This window comes from Elephas maximus, chromosome 24, assembly GCF_024166365.1.
Source record: "Elephas maximus indicus isolate mEleMax1 chromosome 24, mEleMax1 primary haplotype, whole genome shotgun sequence".
Lineage (NCBI taxonomy): Eukaryota > Metazoa > Chordata > Mammalia > Proboscidea > Elephantidae > Elephas > Elephas maximus.
Window position 1 is genome coordinate 18,204,900 of NC_064842.1, and position 22,738 is coordinate 18,227,637.

General features: G+C 40.8%; 1 protein-coding gene across 7 annotated transcripts in view; it reads left to right on the forward strand.

Annotated features, from left to right (window-relative positions):
* The window catches only part of SMYD3 (SET and MYND domain containing 3), a 799,439-nt gene that overhangs the window by 593,043 nt on the left and 183,658 nt on the right, over window positions 1–22,738 (forward strand). For all 7 annotated transcript variants that reach the window (XR_007515309.1, XM_049868604.1, XM_049868606.1 and 4 more), the window contains 3 exons: window positions 1,588–1,655; window positions 3,658–3,760; window positions 15,176–15,286. Coding sequence is in view for 6 of the 7 variants with exons in the window: in XM_049868604.1 (XP_049724561.1) it covers window positions 1,588–1,655; window positions 3,658–3,760; window positions 15,176–15,286 (282 nt within the window). In the remaining variant the exon portion in view is untranslated. The remainder of the gene's footprint in view (window positions 1–1,587; window positions 1,656–3,657; window positions 3,761–15,175; window positions 15,287–22,738) is intronic.

Here is a 22,738-nt window from a genome sequence, read left to right on the forward strand (position 1 = left end):
TTGCCCACTCTTAGTCTTGGCTTGGATGTCTAATAGGCCATTTCAAACTTAACACACTAAAACAGAACTATTGGACTTCTTGACTCTTCAGCCAAAGCTGTTCCTTTCACAGTCACATTTATCTTAATAAATGGCAACTATAATCTTCCACTTGCTCAAGCCAAAAACTCTAGCATTCTCCTTGACTCTTCCTTCCCCATAAGCAGATCATCAGTAAATCCTGTTGGCAGTACCAACCCCTTCCCCCACATCTGCAACCAACATCCCAGCCACCATCATCTCTCATCTGGGCTGTTGCTGTAGCCTCCTGCCTGGTGTCTCTCCTTCCACCATTGCCCTTTTACTGCCCATTCTTGGCCTAACACCCAAAGTGATCGTATCAAAACAGATATCGGATCCATTCACTTCTCGGCTCAGAATCCCCAAACAACATTCTGTCTCATTCAGAATAAAATCCAAAACCCTTAATATGGCCATAAGGCCCTGAATAATCTAGCTACCTTTCTGATCTCGTATTCCATCCCTCTTCTTTTTACATAATCTGCTTTGGTCACACGAGCCTCCTTGCTGTTACTTTACACCTGCATCCAGCACACCCCTACCTCAGGGCCTTTACACTTCCTCTTTTTCCTGACGTGATCTCTCATTGCCTAGATGTGTATATGTCCATTCCTTTAGGTCGCTCCTTAAATGTACTTTATCCTAGAGGATTTCCTGACCACCATTTTCCCTGCACACTTGCCCTCTGTTCCTACCCTTTATTTTTCTCCTTATTTATCCCCACCTGACAATTTATCTGTCATGGGGTTTTTCATCAGTCTCCCTCACTAGAACATAAGCTCCATGCAGGAAGAGACCTTTTCTTTTTGCACTCTGCTGTTTCCCCACCACCTGTCTGAGGCAGTGATGTGTGACCAGGACCCAGGATTTCTGATTCCAAGTCCAGTGCCTTTACCACCCTCGTACATTTGCCTTATCCTACAAATGAGGGTTTAAGTCCGTTGAGCTCAGTGATGGGGGCTAGAACCGTGCTGTGCGCGAGGTTCCACGTGCCTAGTAAACGCAAGGTTGACTGAATGCTTCCCTGTGCTCGTTGTGGCCTGTCGTTAATCTGGATCACACACCCACTCTGGGTGTACTTCACTCTTTATAGTAATAAAAGGCACGCTGCTGTTTTTCCTCAGATACACAGCGGCATTTGGAAACTGCAGGCAGTTTGTTTGAGTGAAAAATCTGATATGGTAGGACCCTAGTTCTCAATAAATAGCTTATTTGTATTCTGTGTTTTGAATGTTTCATGTAACTGTGTAACTTTTGTGGGGATTAAACTGAAATTAATAGGCCCAGTGCTGGTTTAATCCTGTGTTTTTTTACAGGATGTTGATATTTCTGCACTTGACTGCTCGACATTCTTAAGAAGAGTGTGTCTCAGATAGGTTTTTTTGCAAATGAAAAAGCATCCGTGTTTCTTTTGGATCCTTCCAAAACAACGCTCCTACATTTTATTTTGCACATTTTCGTTCTCTTGCCTCTGAAGTTTCTTAGGTGACTCTGGTAATCCTGGTTGTCTCTCTTTCGTTTTTCCAGGTGATCTGCAACTCTTTCACCATCTGTGACGCAGAGATGCAGGAAGTTGGTGTTGGCCTGTATCCGAGGTATGGTAGACGGTATTTCATTTACTGGAAGGAACCACTTTAGTTCCCACTTAGCTCCCCAGCCTTCTGGAGGTAGTAACAAAGGCTATTGCAGCAGCTGGTTCAAGGTCCAAGCTTGAAGCTTAATGATGAATTATAAGAAAGTAGAAAATGTTAAGTTTAAAGAAAACAGTTTTATAACTGCATATTATGTGCTGTGCTAGTAACAAAGAGACACAAACCTCAGATCTAAATTCTAGTTCTCAGGGGCACTTTGGGCTAAGAAGTTGAGGATTGTGGGTGCTAATAAACCATCAGGCTATGATTTGGTCACCCCTACTGCTGCTCTGATCTTATTCCCCAACCACCAGGGCTGAAGCACTTGATTATTTCATCAGACTTGCTGGACTGTCCTAGTGGGTTCATTTTATCTATTGGGTTTGTATACTCTGAGCCTCATTGGCCCAGGAGGCAAGAAAACTTGGAGGGCTTGGCCCTCTGAAGTGCTGTCTCCAGCTATTACTGAGGTGAACTCCTATGAATGAGCTACTAGACTGCCCTTCCACAAGCACTGCAGAGTCACCCCCACTTTCATTTTGTTTTTACGCAATTGTAGTCCAAATGAAGGCGTAATGGTGGAGCGGTGGTTGAGCGTTCGGCTGCTAACCAACAGGTCAGCAGTTTGAACCCACCAGCGGCTCCTCAGGAAAAAGATGTGACAGTTTGTTTCCATGAAGACTGGAAACCCTATGGGGCAGTTCTACCCTGTCTTACAGGGTTGCTATGAGTCGAAATCAACTTGGTGGTAATGTGTATGTGTGTTTGCATGTTTGTTTTAACATTCAAATATAAACATACTCTGTCTTATAATTAATTGTGGATTTAAGAGTTTATAATTAATTGTGGATTTAAGAGTTTAGCTTCTTATTTCTCACAAGACTATTTGTAGTTGTTCTCAAAAAGCAGTAACTAGTGATTCAGAGATGGGCTCTGAGTTTAGACCACCTGGTTCAAAGTCAGTCACCACTTGCTAGTTGTATGTTCGAGGGCAAATCATTTTAATTTCTAGGTATCAGTTTCTTTATCTGTAAATGATCCCCAAAAGATTGTTGTGATGATTAAATTTGATAATACATGCTTATGCACTAGCAAAGTGCTCACTTAGAATTATTATAATTTATTATCAACTTGGAGACCCTGGTGGCATAGTGGTTAAGTGCTATGGCTGCTAACCAAAGGGTTGGCAGTTCGAATCCACCAGGCACTCTTCGGAAACTCTATGGGGCGGTTCTACTCTGTCCTATAGGGTCGCTATGAGTCGGAATCGACTTGACGGCACTGGGTTTGGTTTGGTTTTGGTTATTATCAATTTATGGTGGGAGCTTAAATTCAGTCCATTTCCTAGATGGTAAAAATGTACCTCCAGGGTAATAGAATGACTGGACCAAGGCCAAGAATGCACCAGGAGCTAGTTAGGAAGATAACCTCAGCGTTCTATTTAAAGAAGGTCGTCCTAATCAGTTTTCAATGTAGCTGTGGATATAGAGCATAGAATATCCACAGCAGAGGTAGCAGTTCCTCCAAAGGAGCTCAACAAATAAGATCCCGTGTGGGAGAGGTCAGTGGTATCTTGGATGCAGTGTTTACTGCTACATCCCAATAGCTCAGAGATTATTTCTTTGCAGGTCAGTTTTTTTCCCATCTTTGTCTTGGGTTGCCTTAGTGGGTGGCTTCTATTGAGAAAACTGCCTCCTTACCCCCACCCTTGAAAAGGACTCAGAACATGTTTTTATTAACAAACATTCTTCATTAGCCTTCATCGTGGAGAGGATTTCACTTCACGTGAGGTGGGTTGGTCACCTTTCTGTAAACGCCTCAGAGCATTCCATCACTGAGGCCCTGTTCACCTTTCTCCTCCCACAAGCTCAAGTTTCTTTTGTCCGTAGTATTCATTAAATGTAGCTGTTTGGCCTCTATCTGCTGAGCCATAATGGTCTCCCTCCTTTTTTTTTCTTTCCCCCAGTATGTCCTTGCTCAATCACAGCTGTGACCCCAACTGTTCGATTGTGTTCAATGGGCCCCACCTCTTACTGCGTGCAGTGCGAGACATCGAGGTGGGAGAGGAGGTAAGGAACCCATACTGCCCTCTGGTTGGCTTCCTGTTCCATCAAAGACCCCCTCAATGTTTTTAAGGACCCTCCTCTTTAAAACCAGTTGTGCCTGAATGACAAATTTTAATTGCCTTTCTGCCAAGGAGAAGATATATAATGTAGTCACCTCTACCAAGTGACCTACCCACCCATCGCTACTTCTCTGGAATTATAAACAGGCTAACATCCTTTGTCACCATCTTTCTGGATGAGGACAATACCTATTGCATGTGTCCAAGAGAGGTGTGTATATGTGACAGAGGGTGTATGTTTTGTTCACACACACAGGAGTCCTTAAACCTCCTCTCCAGTGACAGTTCAGCACCTTTACATCCCCTCACGCGGTCATCCTTCCGTTGGCAGGGAGGACGTCTGATCTTGTGAGTGGAATCCAAAGGGCTCATTCCCAGTGCCACTAATCTCACTTTGAAGATAACTCAGTTTTATTTTTGTGTTAAGAAAGCAAAGAAGTTTTACCCTTCCAATCTGTTCCATCAAGCCTCTCTATAAACCCATCAGTATTTTTGGGTGATCATTTAAACAAAGATGCAAAGGGAATAGAGGATAAGGACCTCCAGCTGTGAATTGGCTTTGTCCTTCTTGTTATGCAGACAGCGCAGCCGGCCTCTTTCAGTGAAAACCTTTAGAGAAGCCTGAGTGAGGTCTCACAGCCAACTGCTGGTCTAGGGTCGCTGAATGTGAGCCTGCATGGGGTTTGGGCAATTACTGCCTGCACAATTACTTCTTTGCTCAGTTCTGGGTTATAGATATTTACACTTTCTAAAACCCAGTTTCCTTCTACCATCCAATTGCTAAAGTGGATGTTTATTGCAAGAAAATAGGACAACAGAGTATCATAAGCTTTTATTGCATTTATGCAGCACTCTGCCTATAAAACTTAAACCATATTTTATGTAGACAAGGATTTGGCTTTGATAAGACTTCCTTCAAACTGATTTTCAACTGAATAAGCAGCCTCTTACATAGCCACTTGCTGAATTTCCAGGTGTTTTAGGACCAGTGTTCTAAGTATACTGGGCCACCTGTCAACAATATGGACAACTTAGATTTTTTTTCCATAGGGCCGTGTATACATTAAGGCAAGTAAGGGGGGACCACTATCATTTTCAGCAACATTACACTTGGGGGCTGAGGAATGACTATTGATGATGATGGTGATGAGGTTTTAGTAAATTAAAAACAAAAAAATACAAAGCAGGTTAACTTGACAAGGAAACAAACAAAAACTATTAGGTGTGGTTGGAGTTATCTGAAACAAAGAAACACTCATATCTTGCTCTGTAGGCATGGCTGCCAATTTTTCTCTTTTGCTGGTTTTCATTTAGTTGAAAAAACGCCTTGGTTTTCAGTGCTTACTTCATTTTTTTCACCTTCTTCTCTTTCCTTCTCTGGAGCAACACGCAAATCCTTCTTCTTGCCTAACACAAAATAGTTCTTCTCGGCACCAGGCCCCGAAAACTCAGATATTTTTTCCCCTATGGTACATATCAAAGCATCTTCTCAACAAAGAGGGCCTCTTATACCAGCATGTTAATAAAATAATTTCTCCTTGTTGCATACAGTCCTGGTGAATGACATTTTCTCTGCTCAGTTGTCCCCCCTCGCTACCCACTATTTCTGTGTGTCTTAATGTAATATGTCCTTCGATGGGTGTATTATACCACCTCAAACACTATCTCTTCTATAAAGCTTTTCTAGGTTTTCCAAATTTATTACAGATCTTTCCCTCTGAGAGCCTCTGTATAGTGGTTGTTAGTATATCTTTGGCACTTATTCTGGCTCTTCTGGTGAATTCTGTTGAGATGGGAACATTTCAAACCTCAGACCAAGGAGAACCAGAAAATTGTACAAGGTTCCACAATAACAGAGCTTGCTGTGGAAATTTCTTACCTTTTGTTTTTCTCTACATACTGCCATCCTTTGGCCCACCTTTGGATCATTGCCCTTCAAACCAGCGCCATTTATAACGCTTTTCTTTTTAAGAATTTTCATTGTAATGCTGAGTTTCTTGTATTTTTGTTTTTTGTCTTCTCACTTACACACCTGCTGCGCAGAGATATTTGTGTGATGGTTGAAGTCATGGCTCATGTGCCTGGTTGCTAATGGCCACTCCATCAGGGTTGTGCAAAGCTATGAAATAGATTTTATAGTCTGATAGTCTTATGAAGAATGGATCAAGGAAGAAAACTGGACAGTCCAGGCCATCCTCATGAGAATTCCTGGTTAGAAGAGGTTATAGCAATTACAGACAATGCCATTGGATGCCGGCATTCTCTGGAGCCATATCATATGGGAGAAATGTGATTTGCATAAACTGATCATATCAGTATCCCTAATGTCAGTTTTAATCTAAAATGTTTTGGAAGTAGGAGAGTCTGTTCTTCTCTCAGTCCTCTTTAAGTATTTGTAATTCATTTAACAGACATTCACTGTGTGCTTACTGGGTGTTGGGTACTAGGTTAGGCATGGGGAATACGAAGATGAGTAAGACCCTGTCTTAGTCATGTAGTGCACAAGTGGATGGCTTTAAAAAAGAGAAATTTATTCTCTCACAGTCTAGTAGGCTACAAGTCCAAATCCAGGGCATCACCTTGGTCTAGGAGCTTCTCCATGCAGGAACCCTGGCTTCAAAGGACGTGCTCTGCTCCCAGCACTGCTTTCTTGATGGCATAAAGTCCTCCTGCTCTGCTCTCTTCCTTTTCCTTTTTATCTCTTGAGAGAGAAAAGGTGGTACAGTGCACACCCCAGGGAAACTCCATTTACATTGAATCAGGGATATGACCTTAGTAAGGGTGTTACAATTCCACCTAATTGTTTTTAACATAAAATTACAATCACAAAATGGAGGACAACCACACAATACTGAGAATCATGGCCTAACCAAGTTGACACATATTTTGGGGGGTCGTAATTCAATCCATGACACCCTGTCTCCAATGAGTTTAAGGTTTGAGTTGAAGAAACTGACTGAGAATGGAAAACAGCCATAGAGTATGAGAAGCGCAGTGGTATAAGTATGTACAGGGCTTTATGGACATTCAGAGCAGGGGCACCCAAGTAGTGAGGGCAGGTGTGGAAGGGCTGAGGAAGGCTTCCAGAGAAGTGGCTCCTAGAGTTTTAAAGACCCATAGGGTGGGATGTAGCAAGGAAAGGCATTCTAGATAAGACACAGAGGCCAGAGATATGTAAGCTGAACAGGACGGTGAGTTCACAGAGCACGGAACAGAACACATTAATGCTGGAGAGGTGTGGCAAGATTGGAACTCTTATACACTGCTCATGGAAATGTAAAATGGTAAAATCACTATGGAAAACAGTATGGCACTTCCTTAAAAAGCTAGAAATAGAAATACCAAATGATCCAGCAATCCCACTCCTTGGTATGTATCCTAGGGAAAACAGAATTGTGAAATGAAAAGACATATGCACACCCATGTTCATTGCGGCATTATTCACAATAGCAAAAAGATGGATACAATCTAAATGCCCATCAATGGATGACTGGATAAACAATCTGTGAAACATACACACATTGGAATACTATACAACGTTAAAGAATAACAACGAATTTGTGAAACATCTCACAACGTGGATGAACCTGGAGGACATTACGCTGCATGAAATCAGTTAGTCACAAAGGACAAATACTGTATGGGATCACTATTATAAAAAGTCCAGAAAAGGTTTACACACAGAAAGAAACATTATTTGATGGTTACCAGGGATGGGAGGGGGAGGGAAGGAAAATCACAAAATAGTAGATGCATATTAACTTTGGTGAAGAGAAGGACAATAAACAATAAGGGGGAACCCTGTGAACCCGAAGTCAGCACTAAATGACCAAAACAAAGGAAGACACTGAGAGGTATGCAAGAGTAATAGGCAACGTTGGTAAATACTATTATACAATCCTGAAACAATGGAAACAGCAAACAATAATTTATGAGTGGATCCATAGGTAGATATGTAAGCAGAACAGGTGGCATAGGGGAGTACACCCGCAAACATAATTTTGGTGGTAGATATTTCTACATATATATCTGTATGTACTGCAAACATATTCACGTATACAACAGAGCTCACAGGTGGCATGGTCATGAAAACTTCTTAGCCATAACCAAATACCTTGAGGGACTGAATCACTGGACTTGAGGGTTTAGGGCCATAGCCTCAGGGATCTTCCAGGACATTTTGGCATAACGTAGTCCATAAGGACAATATTCTACATCCTACCTTGGTGAGTAGCAACGGGGGTCTTAAAGGCTTTCAAGCAGCCATTAACATACAACAACTGGTCTCTTCCCATCCGGAGCAAAGAGGAATGAAGAAAACCAAAGGGTCAAGGACACAATCCAAAGGAGTCGTGGACCACGTGAACCACGGCCTCACTACCCTGAGACCAGAAGAACTAGATGGTGCCTGGCTACCACTACCGATAGCTCTGACCACGATCACAGTAGTAGGCTGTGGACAGAGTGGGAGAAAAATGTAGAGCAAAATTCAAATTCATAAAAAATACCAGACTTATTGGTCTAATAGAGCCTGGTGGAACCCCCAAGACTATGGCCCTTAGACACCCTTCAAACTTGGAACTGAATCCAGTCCCAGAGATCACATGGTAGCCAAACAATAGACAGGTCTGTGAAGTGAACAATAATACCTGAGAGGAAGATGCATCTCAGAACAATTAACTATATGAGACCAAAAGGCCACCATTTGCTCAAAAACAAAGTTCAGAAGGCAGGAAGGGGCAGGAAAACTGGGCAAATGGAAATGAGGAACCTAGGGAGGAAGGGGGGAGAGTGCTGGCACACTGAGGGGATTGCAAACAATGTCACAAAACAAGCTGTGTATAAATCGTTGAACGGGAAACTCTTTTGTTCTGTAAACTTTTACCTAAATCATAATAAAGTGTTATTAAAAAAAATTAAAATTTTGAAAATCTTTTTTCAATTCAGAGCCAGTATTAGCAGAAAAATTTGTTATTGTGACAGTGTAATTCCAGTAGTGAAAATAAGGTCTAATTTTAATTTTAACTTTTTATCCACTCGGTTGTAGATGATGAAAAGATGGCTTCATGCAAAGGGGTTCATTTTGCCTAGAAATTTTTAATCCGCATAGTTAAGATTCAGCACGTCTCTCTCTTGATGTTCCTCTAACGTTGGAAATAATTTACTGCATTTTCCACAGAGCTGTAGTAAAATGGCAAAGCAATGGTCAGTGGCATTAATATTTTAATGCTGTTTTGTTCTATGCCATTAAAGCATCAACTGATCAATGGCAAAAGTTCATATATATGTTTCTACCAAATGAGCTCTACATTTAGTGAACAGATTCTCCATTAAAACTGGTGAGTCAATGAATCTTTAATAATGGTTTTTGTCTTTGGCTGATGAAATGATTTAGCAGCAGTTGTTTTTGTTGTTGTTAAGTGCCGTGGAGTCCATTCTGACTCATGGCGACCTTATAGAACGGAGTAGAACTATAAGGGTTTCTAAGGCTGAAATGTTTATGGAAGCAGACTGCCACGTTTTTTCTCCCGTGAAGCAACTAGTGGGTTCGAACTACCAGCCTTTCAGCTAGCAGCCACATGCTTAACCATTGTGCCGCCAGGGCTCCTAGCTGTCATTACCAATTAATAATCTGGCTCCTTTTTCCAGAAAATATGAGTAAAAATATCTTTGCCATTGAGTCCCTCAGCATTGATACAGTGTATGTTTTGCCAACTTCAATGGCATGGAAGAGGCTCAAAGGGAAGAATGGTTCAGTCTGCAATGGGGCAGTCTTCACTGGAAAAGGCCTATTTGAGCCAAGCTTTCAGGATGAGAAAGCTCTGAGTACACCGAGTATGGAGGGAAGAGCGTGGCCAGTGAGCCAGTGATCACGGATTCATGCTGGCACGGCCGTGCATTGTCTTACACACCATGTAAGGTGTAGCAAGTTACATAATTGTGACAGGCTGTAGGGTGCAGGGAGAGACGTTGAGGCTAGAAAGGCAGACAGAAAATTAGTTGGGAAAAGACTTGTGTGTCTTGTTAAGAAGTATAGCTGTTATCCCACAGGCAATGAGAAACCATCAAAAGTCTTCATGTAGAGAAATGTCATGATCAGATCTGAGTTTTAGGAAGAGCCCTCTCTAAGCAATTTAGAAGATGAAAGGCAGACTGAAGGCAGCAGGGAGGCCAGTTAGAAAGCCATTGGATCATCTAGGTCATGGTTACAGGCAGTCAGAGGATGCCGATGGAACCTGTAAGAGTCTGTTTATTGAGGTTAAATGAAAGAACTAGTATTCTGTTGCCCATTCACTGGGTGGCATGATCACTTGTGAGTTTTTGACCTTGTAATAAAGACTTGGTTTAGTCAAGTCCATTTCTCCAGTGTGGCAGGCCCTGGATTTGGTTGCCCCACACTGGGCACATCATTAATCATCCAGTAACTACCACCCATCAACTTGATCCGATAGCTGTGACTGGTGACTAAGAGCCATTGGGCTGGGTTGAGAATCAAGGGTGAACATAGAAATCATCTCACTTTACCACTTTGCCTTATATAAAGAAAGTGGGGCTCAGAGCCTGATGAGAGAAAATAAATGGATATGCCGCTCCAAACTTACTGATAGGCTATTTTAAAAAGTACGCTTAGAAATTGGTTGTTTGGAATTTGGAACATGGTGTTTTCTAGAAACAAAAAGGAACTTGCCTAATGTGATGGCCATTTGCCCCGCAGAGGCAACACTGGCTTCAGATCAGAAGGCAAAAGAAAGATCTGAGGAATTAAAAACTGGCTGTGGTTTCAGCTGAAGGAGCCCAGTTGTTACAGAACAAACAGAAATCCAGGCATGGGCTTGACTTTTTTAGGTCTGATGGTGCTGCGATAGCTCCTTAAGAAAGTAGGCTCTCCTACAACCCCCAGCAGTCTGAGAAGCAGCTCTGATATTGCAAAAAGAGCATCAGGCTTGAATCAAGAGACCTGGGTACAAATCCCAGCTGGACCTGGATTCAAGGCCTTTGCTGATTTTCACTGTCCATGCTGACTCGCTAGGACCTAAAAAAAAAAAAAAAAAAGGTGTTTAATACCCATTGTTCTCTTACTTCATAAGGGTAGGTCCTCTCATTTCTGCATATGGAGTAGCATGTTAATGTTGCCTAACGCCTGATGATCTATAGAGAGCCAGCCAGCCAGCCAGAGCAGGCTGTGGCTTTTGTCACCTGGTGATTGCCAGGGTTGATTTGACAGATCTGTCTGGCTGGGCCGGGCTGCCTTCCTCCCTGACTGCTTCAATGAGGCCCTCCCGAAGCTGCATGTTCTGTCAGAGGATGGCCTGCTTTGCCCTACCACCCTTTCCAAACAAGTAAGGTCATGCTTTGTAGACATGAGATGCTTTCTTTTAAGTTGAAGAAAAACCACATGGAGTGTTTTGCTCTAGGGAGTTTTTGTCATCTCCTTTTTTGGATAATCCTGCCTTCTTCCTTTTCTACGATACCTCTTTTTTCCCCCATCACACATGCCCCCATAATTACTTTCTGCATTTAAAATCAAATAAGTAATTTATACAGCATGTTAGAAGCTGATGTATGTTGCAGCAGAAGAAAAACTAGAGAAGGGTGGAGGAGTAAGGAGCCCTGGCTGGGCCAGGTGGGAATCAGGTTGCTATTTTAGATAGAGTGGTCAGGTCAGATCTCAGTGAGGAAGTGAGGTTTAAACAAAATTCAAAGAAGGTAAGGGAGGTCACCATAGTGGACCTGGGGGGAAGGGTAGCGGAAGCAGCCAGAGGAAAAGTCTTCAAGTGCAAGTGGGTGTGAGGAACAGCAAGAAGTCTGGGGAGGCTGGAGCAGAGCTGGAGAGAGCAGGAAGTGAGCTCAGAGAGAGAACAGGGCCCATTATGTGAAGCCACATTACCTGAAACTGCCAGGTCTTAAAAGTTTTTTTTTTTTTCCCTAACCCGTTGCAGACTAATGCTTTTGTTAAATATAATGAAAATAAACTATTAGAAAAATGAATTTGAAAAAAGCATATAAAATAAATGTTCCATAATTGTTGTTGTTAGTTGTCCTCAAGTCAGTTCCAGTCATAACACCCATATATGTCAGTGTAGAACTGCTCCATAGGGTTTTGAAGGCTGTGACTTTTTGGAAGTAGATTGCCAGGCTTATCTTTCAAGGCACCTCTGGGTGAGTTTGAACCGCTCACTAGCTTTTGGCTAGTAGCTGAGTGGTTAACCATTTGGTCCACCTGTTGTTGTTAGGTGCTGTCAAGTCGGTTCTGACTCATAGCGACCCTGTGTATAACAGAATGAAACACTGCCTGGTCCTGCACCACCCTCACAATTGTTATGCTTGAGCGCATTGTTTTAGCCGCTGTCAATCTACCTTGTTGAGGGTCTTCTTTTTCACTGGCCCTCTACTTTACCAAGCATGGTGTACTTCTCCAGGGACTAATCCCTCCTGATAACATGTCCAAATTATGTGAGACAGAGTCTTGCCATTCTTGCTTCTAAGGAGCATTCTGGTTGTACTTACTCCAAGACAGATTTGTTCATTCTTTTGGCAGTCCATGGTATATTCAATATTCTTCACCAATACCACAATTCAAAGGTGTCAATTCTTCCTTACTCACTGTCCACCTTTCGCATGCATATGAAGCGACTGAAAACACCATGGCTTGGGTTGGGCGCATCTTAGTCCTCAAAGCGACATCTTTGCTTTTTAATACTTTAAGGACGTCTTTTGCAGCAGATTTGCCCAATGCAATGTGTCATTTGATTTCTTGACTGCTGCTTCCATGGGCATTGATTGTGGATCCAAGTAAAAGGAAATCCTTGACAACTTCAATCTCGTCTCCATTTATCATGATGATGCTTATTGGTCAGTTGCGAGGATTTTTGTTTTCTTTGCACCACCTAGGGACTCTGTTTTATTATGAGAGTCACATAAAATTGCTGTTATCAAATTACTATTAAAGTTTCTAAATTTTAACTTTGTGTTCTTTTTTTTACTTATTTTGTCAGGAACCAGTAACCAGCAGTTCACAGACTAGCACCACTCCACGGACCACACTTTGAGTCGTACGATTTGTGTCCATTGGCCTTCGCTCTAAGTGACAGGGTGTTGGAGGGTTTTGAGCAGTGGAGAGACTTGATCTGACTTACATTTTAAGTGAATCACTTTGGCTAGAAGATGGAGTATGGTGCACAGGGAAGAAGCAGGGAGACCAGTTAAGCGACTGTTGCATTTTATAGGCAAGAGATGATGTTGCCTTGGACCAGGATAGTAGTATTAAAAAAAGGTTGGTTACGGATGTATTTTTAAGTTAGAGCCAACAGAATTTCCTTGTAGATTGGATAGAGGCTGTGAAAGAAAGAGAAGTCAAGGATGACTGAGAGGTTTCAGCTTGGGTAACACAAAAGATGAGTTCCCTTCAGCTGAGATGGGGAAGGCTCCAACTAAGATACAGATCTGAGGGGAAAATCGAAAGTTCAATTTTGTATATTTTGAATTAGACCTTCAGTATAAAGAAGATCTAATCAAGTGAGAAATGTTTAAACATTATTGTGTTAACTAATGACTTATGACTTTAAGTAGACTCGTAGGGCTAGAAAGAAACTTGAGTCCGTAAGTATACCCTCTCACCTTCCATATGATCTTTTACCACCCAGGGCAGGGCATGGTTACCATATTTAAGAGTCCAAGGAAGTCAATTTAAAAGCCTCTGTCAATGATCACATTCTGACATTAAACTGTCCCTGTTTGGAAACTTTTCCACATTTTTTGCCTATCCACAATAAGAGAACTGCTTCCTTTTCTAATTGCAAAGATACCAACTTCGGATGACCCTCCATTCCATAAGGCAGCGATAGGGTTTATTAGGATTTAAGAGCAATCTGGCTGTATCATCTGCCACCTCTTAGATTGCCAGGGGTAATTTGGCTTCTCTGATTGCCAATGGTTATAGAATTACTGAATCTACAACAGCTCTTGGTATACTGTTTAGTGAAAAAAGGGTAAGGTACAAAAGTGTATTGTGGTCATGAACCCAGTTATTTAAAATAAATATATGATACACATGTGCACAGCACGTAACAAAGACTGGAAAGAAATACATTAAAATTTCACATGTGCAGGAAAGTACATATGTCTGCATAGAAGAAGTATATGTATGTGTATGTTCAGATATATGTGTGCACGCATATGTATTCATAGAGGACACAGTTCCAGATACTTCTCAGGCATAACCAAACACCTTGCGAGAATGGTTTGGCATTTGAAGGCTTAGGACCTTACTCTTCTGGGACAGCTCAGTCAGTTGGCACCATAAAGTTCATGTTCTGCATCCTAGTGAAGTGAGTAATGTCTGGGGGTCTTAAAAGCTTGTGAGCAGCCATCTGAGGTGCAACTGTTGGTCTCTACTAGTTAGAAGCAGGAGAGAAAGAAGAAAACCAAAGTCTCTAAGAAGAAACGAGTTTACAAGGCTAATAAGCCTACAAAACTCACGGCCTGCTCTACCCTGAGACCAGAAGAACTAGATGGTGCCTGGCTACCACTACTGACTGTTCTGATCAGGGCCACAATAGACAGACCCTGATACTATGGAAGCAAAACACGGAACAGAAATCCTTAAAAAATCCAGACTTACTGGGTCATTGAGACTAGAGGACTTCCTGAGACTATCACCCTGAATTACTCTTTAAACCTTGAACAGAAACTATCCCCTGAGGTCACCTTTTAGCAAAATAAAAGATTGGCACTGAAAATAAAGGATATTACCCATGAGTACAGCGCTCCATTAAAAAACTATCTATGTGAGACCAAAAGGTGAACAATTACTCTAATGCAAAGGTGAGAAGAGGGGCAGAGAACATAGAGTACCAGAAGCAGAACAACCAGAACTCCATTAAAGAGAATGTTGACACATCATAAAAAATATAACTAACATCACTGAACAATTGTGTAGAAGTTGTTAAATGGGAACCTAATTTGCTATGTACACTTTCACTGAGAACACAATAAAATACTATTTAAAAAAAAAAATTCGCATGTAAATCTGGGGTGGAAAGGAAGAGTGTGCTGTCACATTATAGGCAGAGCAATGAGGGTCACAAAACAATGGGTGTATAAATTTTTATATGAGAAACTAACTTGAACTGTAAATTTTTACCTAAAGCATCATTAAAAAAAAATTGTAAAAAAAAAAAATTGCATGTGATTATCTTTATTTGGGGAGGAAAGATTATAGATGGTATTTTCTCTCATTTGCTTTTTGGTGTATAATAATAAACAGGTATTACTTTAATAATTAGAAAATAATAATAACTTCTAGTTAAAGAAAATGAGCGCAACAGCCATGTGACCTCTTCCTTCTGGGCCCCCGCAGCTCACCATCTGCTACCTGGACATGCTGATGACCAGCGAAGAGCGTCGGAAGCAGCTGAGGGACCAGTACTGCTTTGAATGTGACTGTTTCCGATGCCGAACCCAGGACAAGGTATGTTGTGTGCAACCACCTTGGAACACCTTCCAGGCGATATCCCAGTCAGCTCTGAGAGAACTCTGCTTTTATTCTGTTAATCCAGAAGTATATGGCTGACTGTGTCTGGTAAGAAACCAAGGTAAAAAATAATGTATTGGGCTATATATACTTTGTTTCCTGGAACTTTTATCACCCACCAAGCAATAAGAGTAAGGCTCCATGGAGCTTAGAGTCTAGTGGGAATGTCGGCATTAAACATGTAACTAAGAGGCTGTTGAAGCCCAGAGTGCTCTTGGAACATATGACAAGAGGGTCAAATTATACTATGATTGATAACAGTTATTGTTCAGTAATAAATACCAAGTACTACCTAGGTTCTTATTTCTTTGTAATTTGTTCTGTGAGGCTTTCTACTGCAACGCTTTGTCAGGTAAAGATTACTTATCAATTTTTATTCTCTGAGGAAGGAAAGAACAGCCAAAATAAATGCCATGAAGGTAATGAATGAACTTTTCTCAAATTATGTATTCTCCCCACTTTGAACCTATGTGCTTTTACTTCACACATAATTAGGTTATCAGATGAGATCTTACTTCTATGGAGTGTTTTATATTTGTTAGAATACTTTCATAATCATTATCATGTTGATCTCAATAATTATAAATTAGGAAACTGAACCCTGCAAGGTTGAGAGATAAGCCACTGTAATAGGATTAAGGAAAAAGTAGCAGAGCCAAATCTCAAGCCTGTATCTTTTGACTAAATCTCGTGCCCTCTCCGTTATACCACAACTACCTGTGACTTCAGAGGCTAACGTTGATGGGGAGAAACATTGGCTGTTGCTGCACGAGAAAGGGCCGTCAGCTCCTTCTAATGCTGCAGGAGTTAGTGAGTGTGCTTATTTTTACATTAAAAATAACTTTTAGAAATAAGGTAAGTAAATGGGAAAAGTTGGATCCACTGCTAATCATGCCGTGAAATTCCAGAGTAGGGCCTTTCAGTCCATGCTAGTGTTAGCATTTTGCTGCCAACAAGAATGCTAAGACTCACAAGGGATTGCTTTCCAAACTAAAACCTAAAATGGCCACATGCTAGCATCCCACCAGCATCTTTGGTTGGAATTGGGAAGACTCTTGAATTTAGTGCCTCTTTTTTTTTTTTTTTTTTTTAATGTGCCATGCATATGGTTAAAAAAAAAACAAAACAAAACAAAAAAAAAAACGCTTGCTGTGCAGTTGATTCTGACTCATGGTGACCGTGTGTGTATCAGAGTAGAACTATGCTCCATATGGTTTTCAGTGGCTGATTTTTCAGAAGTGGATCACCAGGCCTTTCTTCCAAGGCACCTCTGGGTGGACTTGAATCACCAAGCTTTCAGTTAACAGCTGAGCACCCAACTGTTCACGCCACCCAGGGACTCCATACATATGGTCCAAAAACAACCAAACCCATTTCCGTCGAGTCAATTCAGACTCATAGCCACCCGTAAAACCTCAAAAAATTCTCAAATGATTGAGTGATTATGTTTTATTAAAATTGGGGTCATGCTCACTTTTGTTTTACTACAACAGTTGGAACCTGGCATGGATAGTGTATTAGGAGAGAGTTTGGTTACACATACAGATAACCCAACTAAATCGATGGGTATATTTGTCACAAGAATTCTGGAGAGGTAGTCCAAGGTGGAACAGGTACTCATAGATTTCTCCCAGATCTGAAATCTCTATATTGTTGATTTGCTTAGGAAAAAAGAATGCAGAGGTAAATTTAACTTAGTGCATTCCCAAAAGATCATAATTCAAAATTAGTTCAGTTAAAATTAATTTTACTTCAGTACTTAGATTTAAAATTTTCTAATTTTTCCTTCTGCTTTTCTTGGAACCTAGAGAATTTCTCCCACCAAGTTTCTGCATCAAGTAATATTTATTACGTGTCTCTAACTGCATGTTTCTGGACTTGCATGGTATCATGTTTAAGGGAGGCAGGAGCCCTTAATAGGAAGTATAATTTGCATGTGTGAATTGTCATTTATAATCACCAAAAATTTAATTTCTGGAAGAAATGAAACTTACCTTCTCAGGGAGGTTTTGGGAATGATTGGGTTCTTCTGTGGCTTGTCCAGATCAGAAGCTAGTCAATGGAAGCAAAACCAACCAAATGGAATTGATTGTTTCCATAAGGTTATGGGTAGTGCATAGCATGCTTCCTTGGATGTCATATGCTTTGTTGCAAAAATCTATATTTACCTGCTATGCCACGTCTTCTTTCCTAAAGTCTACTATGTTTGATTCTTCTTTTTAAACACTGTCTATCAAGCTAATCAAAGCCCTGTTGCCTCACTCCTAGATTATTGGAGTAGCCCCTAACTGGTCATGTGGCCCTCAGTTTCTTCCCTTTCTTCAATCCTGCACACTGTTTCAGAGTAAGTTTTCTCAGATACCACTCTCTCCATGTCATTACTCGCTCGGAGTTTTTCAAGCATTAAGCATTACCTTTAGTGTTTATGATAAACTTTAAACTCTGAGCTTGGCACTCGTCTTCCAAAATCATGACCCCAAGATCTGACCTACCTTTTTAAATTTTTTTTTATTCCCAAAATTACCACCTTCTTTTATCTAATTCTGTCCTTCCCCCATCCAAAAGATTTTCACTTAGCTTACAGACACACGCACATATTTACACACACACAGCCATATGTTGTTGCTTTTAGGTGCTGTTGAGTTGGTTCTGACTCATAGCGACTCCATGCACAACACAACGAAACGTTGCCTGGTCCTGCTCCGTCCTCATAATTGTTATATTTGAGCCCATTCTTGCAGCCACTGTGTCAATCCATCTCATTGAGAATCTTCCTTTTTTTCACTGTCCCTCTACCAAGCATGATGTCCTCCTCCAGAGACCAGTCCCTCCTGATAACAAGTCCAAAGTATGTGAGAGAGTCTCGCCGTCCTCACTTCTAAAGAACATTCTGGCTGTACTTCTTCCTAGACAGACTCGTTCGTTTTTCTGGCAGTCCAAGGTATATTTAATATTCTCCAATGACACTACAATTCAAAGGAATCAATTCTTCTTCTGTCTTCTTTATTCATTGTCTAGCTTTTGCATGCGTATGATGGAATTGAAAATACCATGGCTTGGGTCAGGCGCACCTTAGTTCTCAAAGTAGCATCTTTGCTTTTTTAACACTTTAAAGAGGTGTTTTGCAGCAGATTTGCCCAATGCAATACGCCATTTGATTTCCTGACTTCTGGGCATTGATTGTGGATCCAAGTAAAATGCAAATCTTGACAACTTCAATATTCTCTCCATTTATCATGATGTCTCTGTTGGTCCAGTTATGAGGATTTTTGTTTTCTTTATTTTGAGATATAATCCACACTGAAGGCTGTAGTCTTTGATCTTCATCAGTAAGTGCTTCAAGTTCTCTTTGCTTTCAGTAAGCAAGGTTGTGTCATCTGCATATCACAGGTCGTTAGCCAGGTTCCAATCCTGATGCCCTGTTCTTCTTCATATAGTCCAGCTTCTTGGATTAGTTGCTTAGCATACAGATTGAATAAGAATGGTGAAAGAATACAACCCTGACACACACCTTTCCTGGTTTTAAGCCATGCAGAATACCCTTGTTCTGTTCAAACAACTGCCTCTTGGACTACATACAGGTTCCACATGAGCACAATTAAGTGCTCTGGAATTCCCATTCTTTGCAGTGTTATTCATAATTTGTTATGATCCACACAGTTGAATTGCCTTCGCATAGTCAATAAAACACAGGTAAACATCTTTTTGGTATTCTCTGCTTTCAGCCAAAATCCATCTGACATGCATCTGGTGTCCCTTGTTCCACATCATCTTCTGAATCCAGCTTGAATTTCTGGCTGCAACAGTTTTTTAATTATCCTTTGCAAAATTTACTTACATGTGATACTAATGATATTGTTTGGTATTTTCTGCATTCTCTTGGATCAACTTCCTTTGGAATGGGTGCAGATATGGATCTCTTCCAGTCGGTTGGCCAGGTAGCTGCCTTCCAGATTTCTTGGCATAGATAAGCACTTCCAACATCGCATCTGTTTGTTGAGACATCTCAGTTGGTATTCTATCAATTCCTGGAAGCTTGTTCTTCAACAGTGCCTTCAGTGCAATTTAGAATTCTTCTTTCAGTACCACGCACACACACCCCTTCCTCTGCAGGACAATTTTTCCTAGCACTGAGACCTGAGACACATGTTTAGCGCCGAGACAGTGAATGGCCGACACTCTTATCAGACTTCTACAAGGATTGAAATAGTCGATTTTTATAATAGTCTTCAATATAGCCAATTGGCATAATCTCACATCCTAATTTAATAAAAGAAGTAATGAAGGGTGAAAACGAGATGATCTAGGTTCATATGTCTCTGATGGTTTGCTCCATTGCAAGAATAAAATTTAGACTATATAGAAGAAAGCAAGGACCGCATATCCATCAGATAACCCTTTATGAATGTTATTTCTTGAAAACAGGATTTTACTTTAAAAAATAAACAAAAAAAACTTTATTAAATTTAGAAAAGTTAATGTACTGAAACAATTGCAAACATTAATACTCTTTCCTACTCCTGTTCTTGCCCAAGACCTGCTTCCTAGAGATAACCCTTTTCGCTTCTGGTATTCATTCCATGTTTCTAATATTAAAGCTCCTTTAAATCAGGTGCTAAGGATGCTCTTTGCTACTGGGTGGATTTAATGACTTTTTGTTTCCAAGATTTCAAGTTTCCTCTTTTTTATGTCTCCCACTTTGTGTTTTATTTCAGCCCATTTTTGTTTCATAACTTCGTATTCATTTCTAATGCATGTTATTTCATTATCTATCTGGGTATCATAATCATATTTCTTTTAAATCTTGGTCAACCAGTTCCATAAAATTTATTTTACTGGAATGAATTCATGTTCTGATTATTGATATTTGTTGGTTATCCTCCTTAGCCTTGGATTTCACTAAATATTTTGGCATTTCGAATGGCAAGCTTATTTTTATAGACAGTTTTTTTTTTGTTTTTTTCCTTTTTTTCCCTTATATGCTCATCTCCTCTGTCTGGTAGTTTTGCACTTGCCTCTGTCTGGCCCCTTAGGCCCCAGTCCAGCACCAGGACTGAATGCATTCGGTCTCCTGCCCCATAGTGATGTTGAGACTATTGCAGATCTGGGTACTTAGCTGAATGGGGGAAGGGAGGCAGGATTGAAGGAACGGAAGAAACATCACTGCCTAAGGAAGAAATAAAGGACAATTCGAGTTAAAGCTATAGTCAAAGGAAATGAGAGTTCTCTGCCCAAGAAAAGTTTTTATGGTAACTTGAGTCCATTTGAAACCTGAGCAATTTCTTAAAGGTCATTAGTAAACTAAGAATTTTTCCTGCTGCCTTCCTCTATTTTGCTAAAGTAATTGTAAGCAGAACTGCCTGGTGACGGGGTGATGAGCCCAACTGGCTCTGAATTGTTTTTTATTTCAAGTTTTAACAATCTAAGCAGAATGTGTTTCCTGTTTCTAAAGTTTTCATTGTAACTGAATTACATTATCTTCAGAAAGATAAGAAAGGTTTGGCAGAGGACTGAAAAAGTATGTGTGTGTGTTTGTGTGTGTACGAGTGTCCCCATTTGGACGAGTTTTTAAAGTACCCAAAATCTAGCATTACTGAGTGTTACCTATGTCTTGGTTCTCCAGTCAGAAGAGCGGATTTCCCCTGAGCGAACGCAGTGCTGGCTGGCCTTAATGCCAAGTGAGGAAAGGAGCTTACTGAGTTCATAACCACATACTCACATCTGCAGTGTTACCGTGAAATAATGGGAGAGGCCTCGGGCTGTGGTACAATAGGCTATAAAGTTGGCTGGGAAATAAACAATATAACTATTGTGTTCTCCTTGAAATACTCCGTTCACCACATCACAGGATGTTGTGCTTTAATGCAGCTTTCTCCCCAGTGAACAGGCAGCTGTGCTCCCCAGGCTCTTTCAGGTTGCTCTGTTTTGCCCAAAAGAGATTTTGAGATTTGGGCTGCACCCACCTCAGGAGTAAGAGGAGGGTCTGCCCACAATCTGTGGTGACAGGAATTCCATCTCACAGCCTTTCCAGTTCTTGCATAAAAATTCTTTTCCATTGGCTTTCGGTTTCCAGAAACTTCTGCTCAGGGGGCAGATTCAGTGATGGCAGCCAACGTGATGAGAGGAGTTGAGGTCACGGAGTATATGTATTCTTGAAGTACCAAGCGCTGGCCCTAGCTCAACATAGGACAGGCAGCAAATATTCAAGATGTGTAGAATGAAGTGATGCATCCTCATGGAAATTATAAATTAGAATACCTCCTAAAGCTTGGGGACACTTACTATGTGCTAGGTACTCTAAGTTCTGTATACGCCTTGTCTCATTTAATCTTCTTACCTTTGAGAGTGTTGGTTACTGTTATTCCCATTTTACAGATGAGATAAGTGGGCCTTTTTAACTTCAGAGGCTATACTCTTAACCACTGGGCTATACTGTCTCTACAGTTCAATGAATAACACGTATAGGTATACCTTCTCTATCTTCATTTTTTAATCGAGTTATAATTTATATCCAATAACATCCCCGCTTTTTAATAATGACTTTATGGGTTTTGAGAGATGCATACAGTCTGCAACCAATCATCATCAACATATAGAGTAGTTCCATCATCCCCGCCCCCGTGAATTTCCTCAGACCTCTTTGTAGTCAATCCCTACCCCACTTCCAGCTCCTGCTAGATATTGATCTGCTTTCTGCACTATAATGTTACCTATTCCAAAATGTCATATAAATAAAACCAAGTAATATGTAGTGTTTATCAGTATATATCATCAGAAGTTGGTTCCTTTTTACTGCCAAGTAATAGTTCATTTCTCTTATATAACTCTACCACAGTTTGTTTATCCATTCACTAGCTAAAGGACATTTCTGTCCTTTCCAGTTTTAAGTGATTATCAATAAAGCCATTGTAAACATTTACATACAGGTTTTTTTTGTAAATATCCATTTTTATTTCATTTGGGTAAATACCTAGCGTGGGGTTGCGGGGAGCCTTGGTGGTGCAATGGTAAAGTGCTTGGCTACCAACTGAAAGGCTGCTGATTCAAATGCTCCAGCCACTGGCAATCTGCCCCTGTGAAGATTACAGCCTGGGAAACCCTATGGGGCAGTTCTGCTCTGTCCTGTAGGGTCGCTATGAGCCAGAATTGACTTGATGGCACACAACAACCACGTAGTAAATATGTTTAACTTTATAAGAAATTGTCAAACTGCTTTCCAAAGGGAATTCATCAGAACAGAATTTCAAAATCTCATGGACTCTAGACTTTCTGGAGCCATGGAGACTGAATGAACCCCTGAAACTATTGTCCTGAGATAATCTTTAAACCTTAAACAAAAAATATCCCCTGAAGTCGTCTTAAAACCAAACAGTTATTTAGTTTAACTAG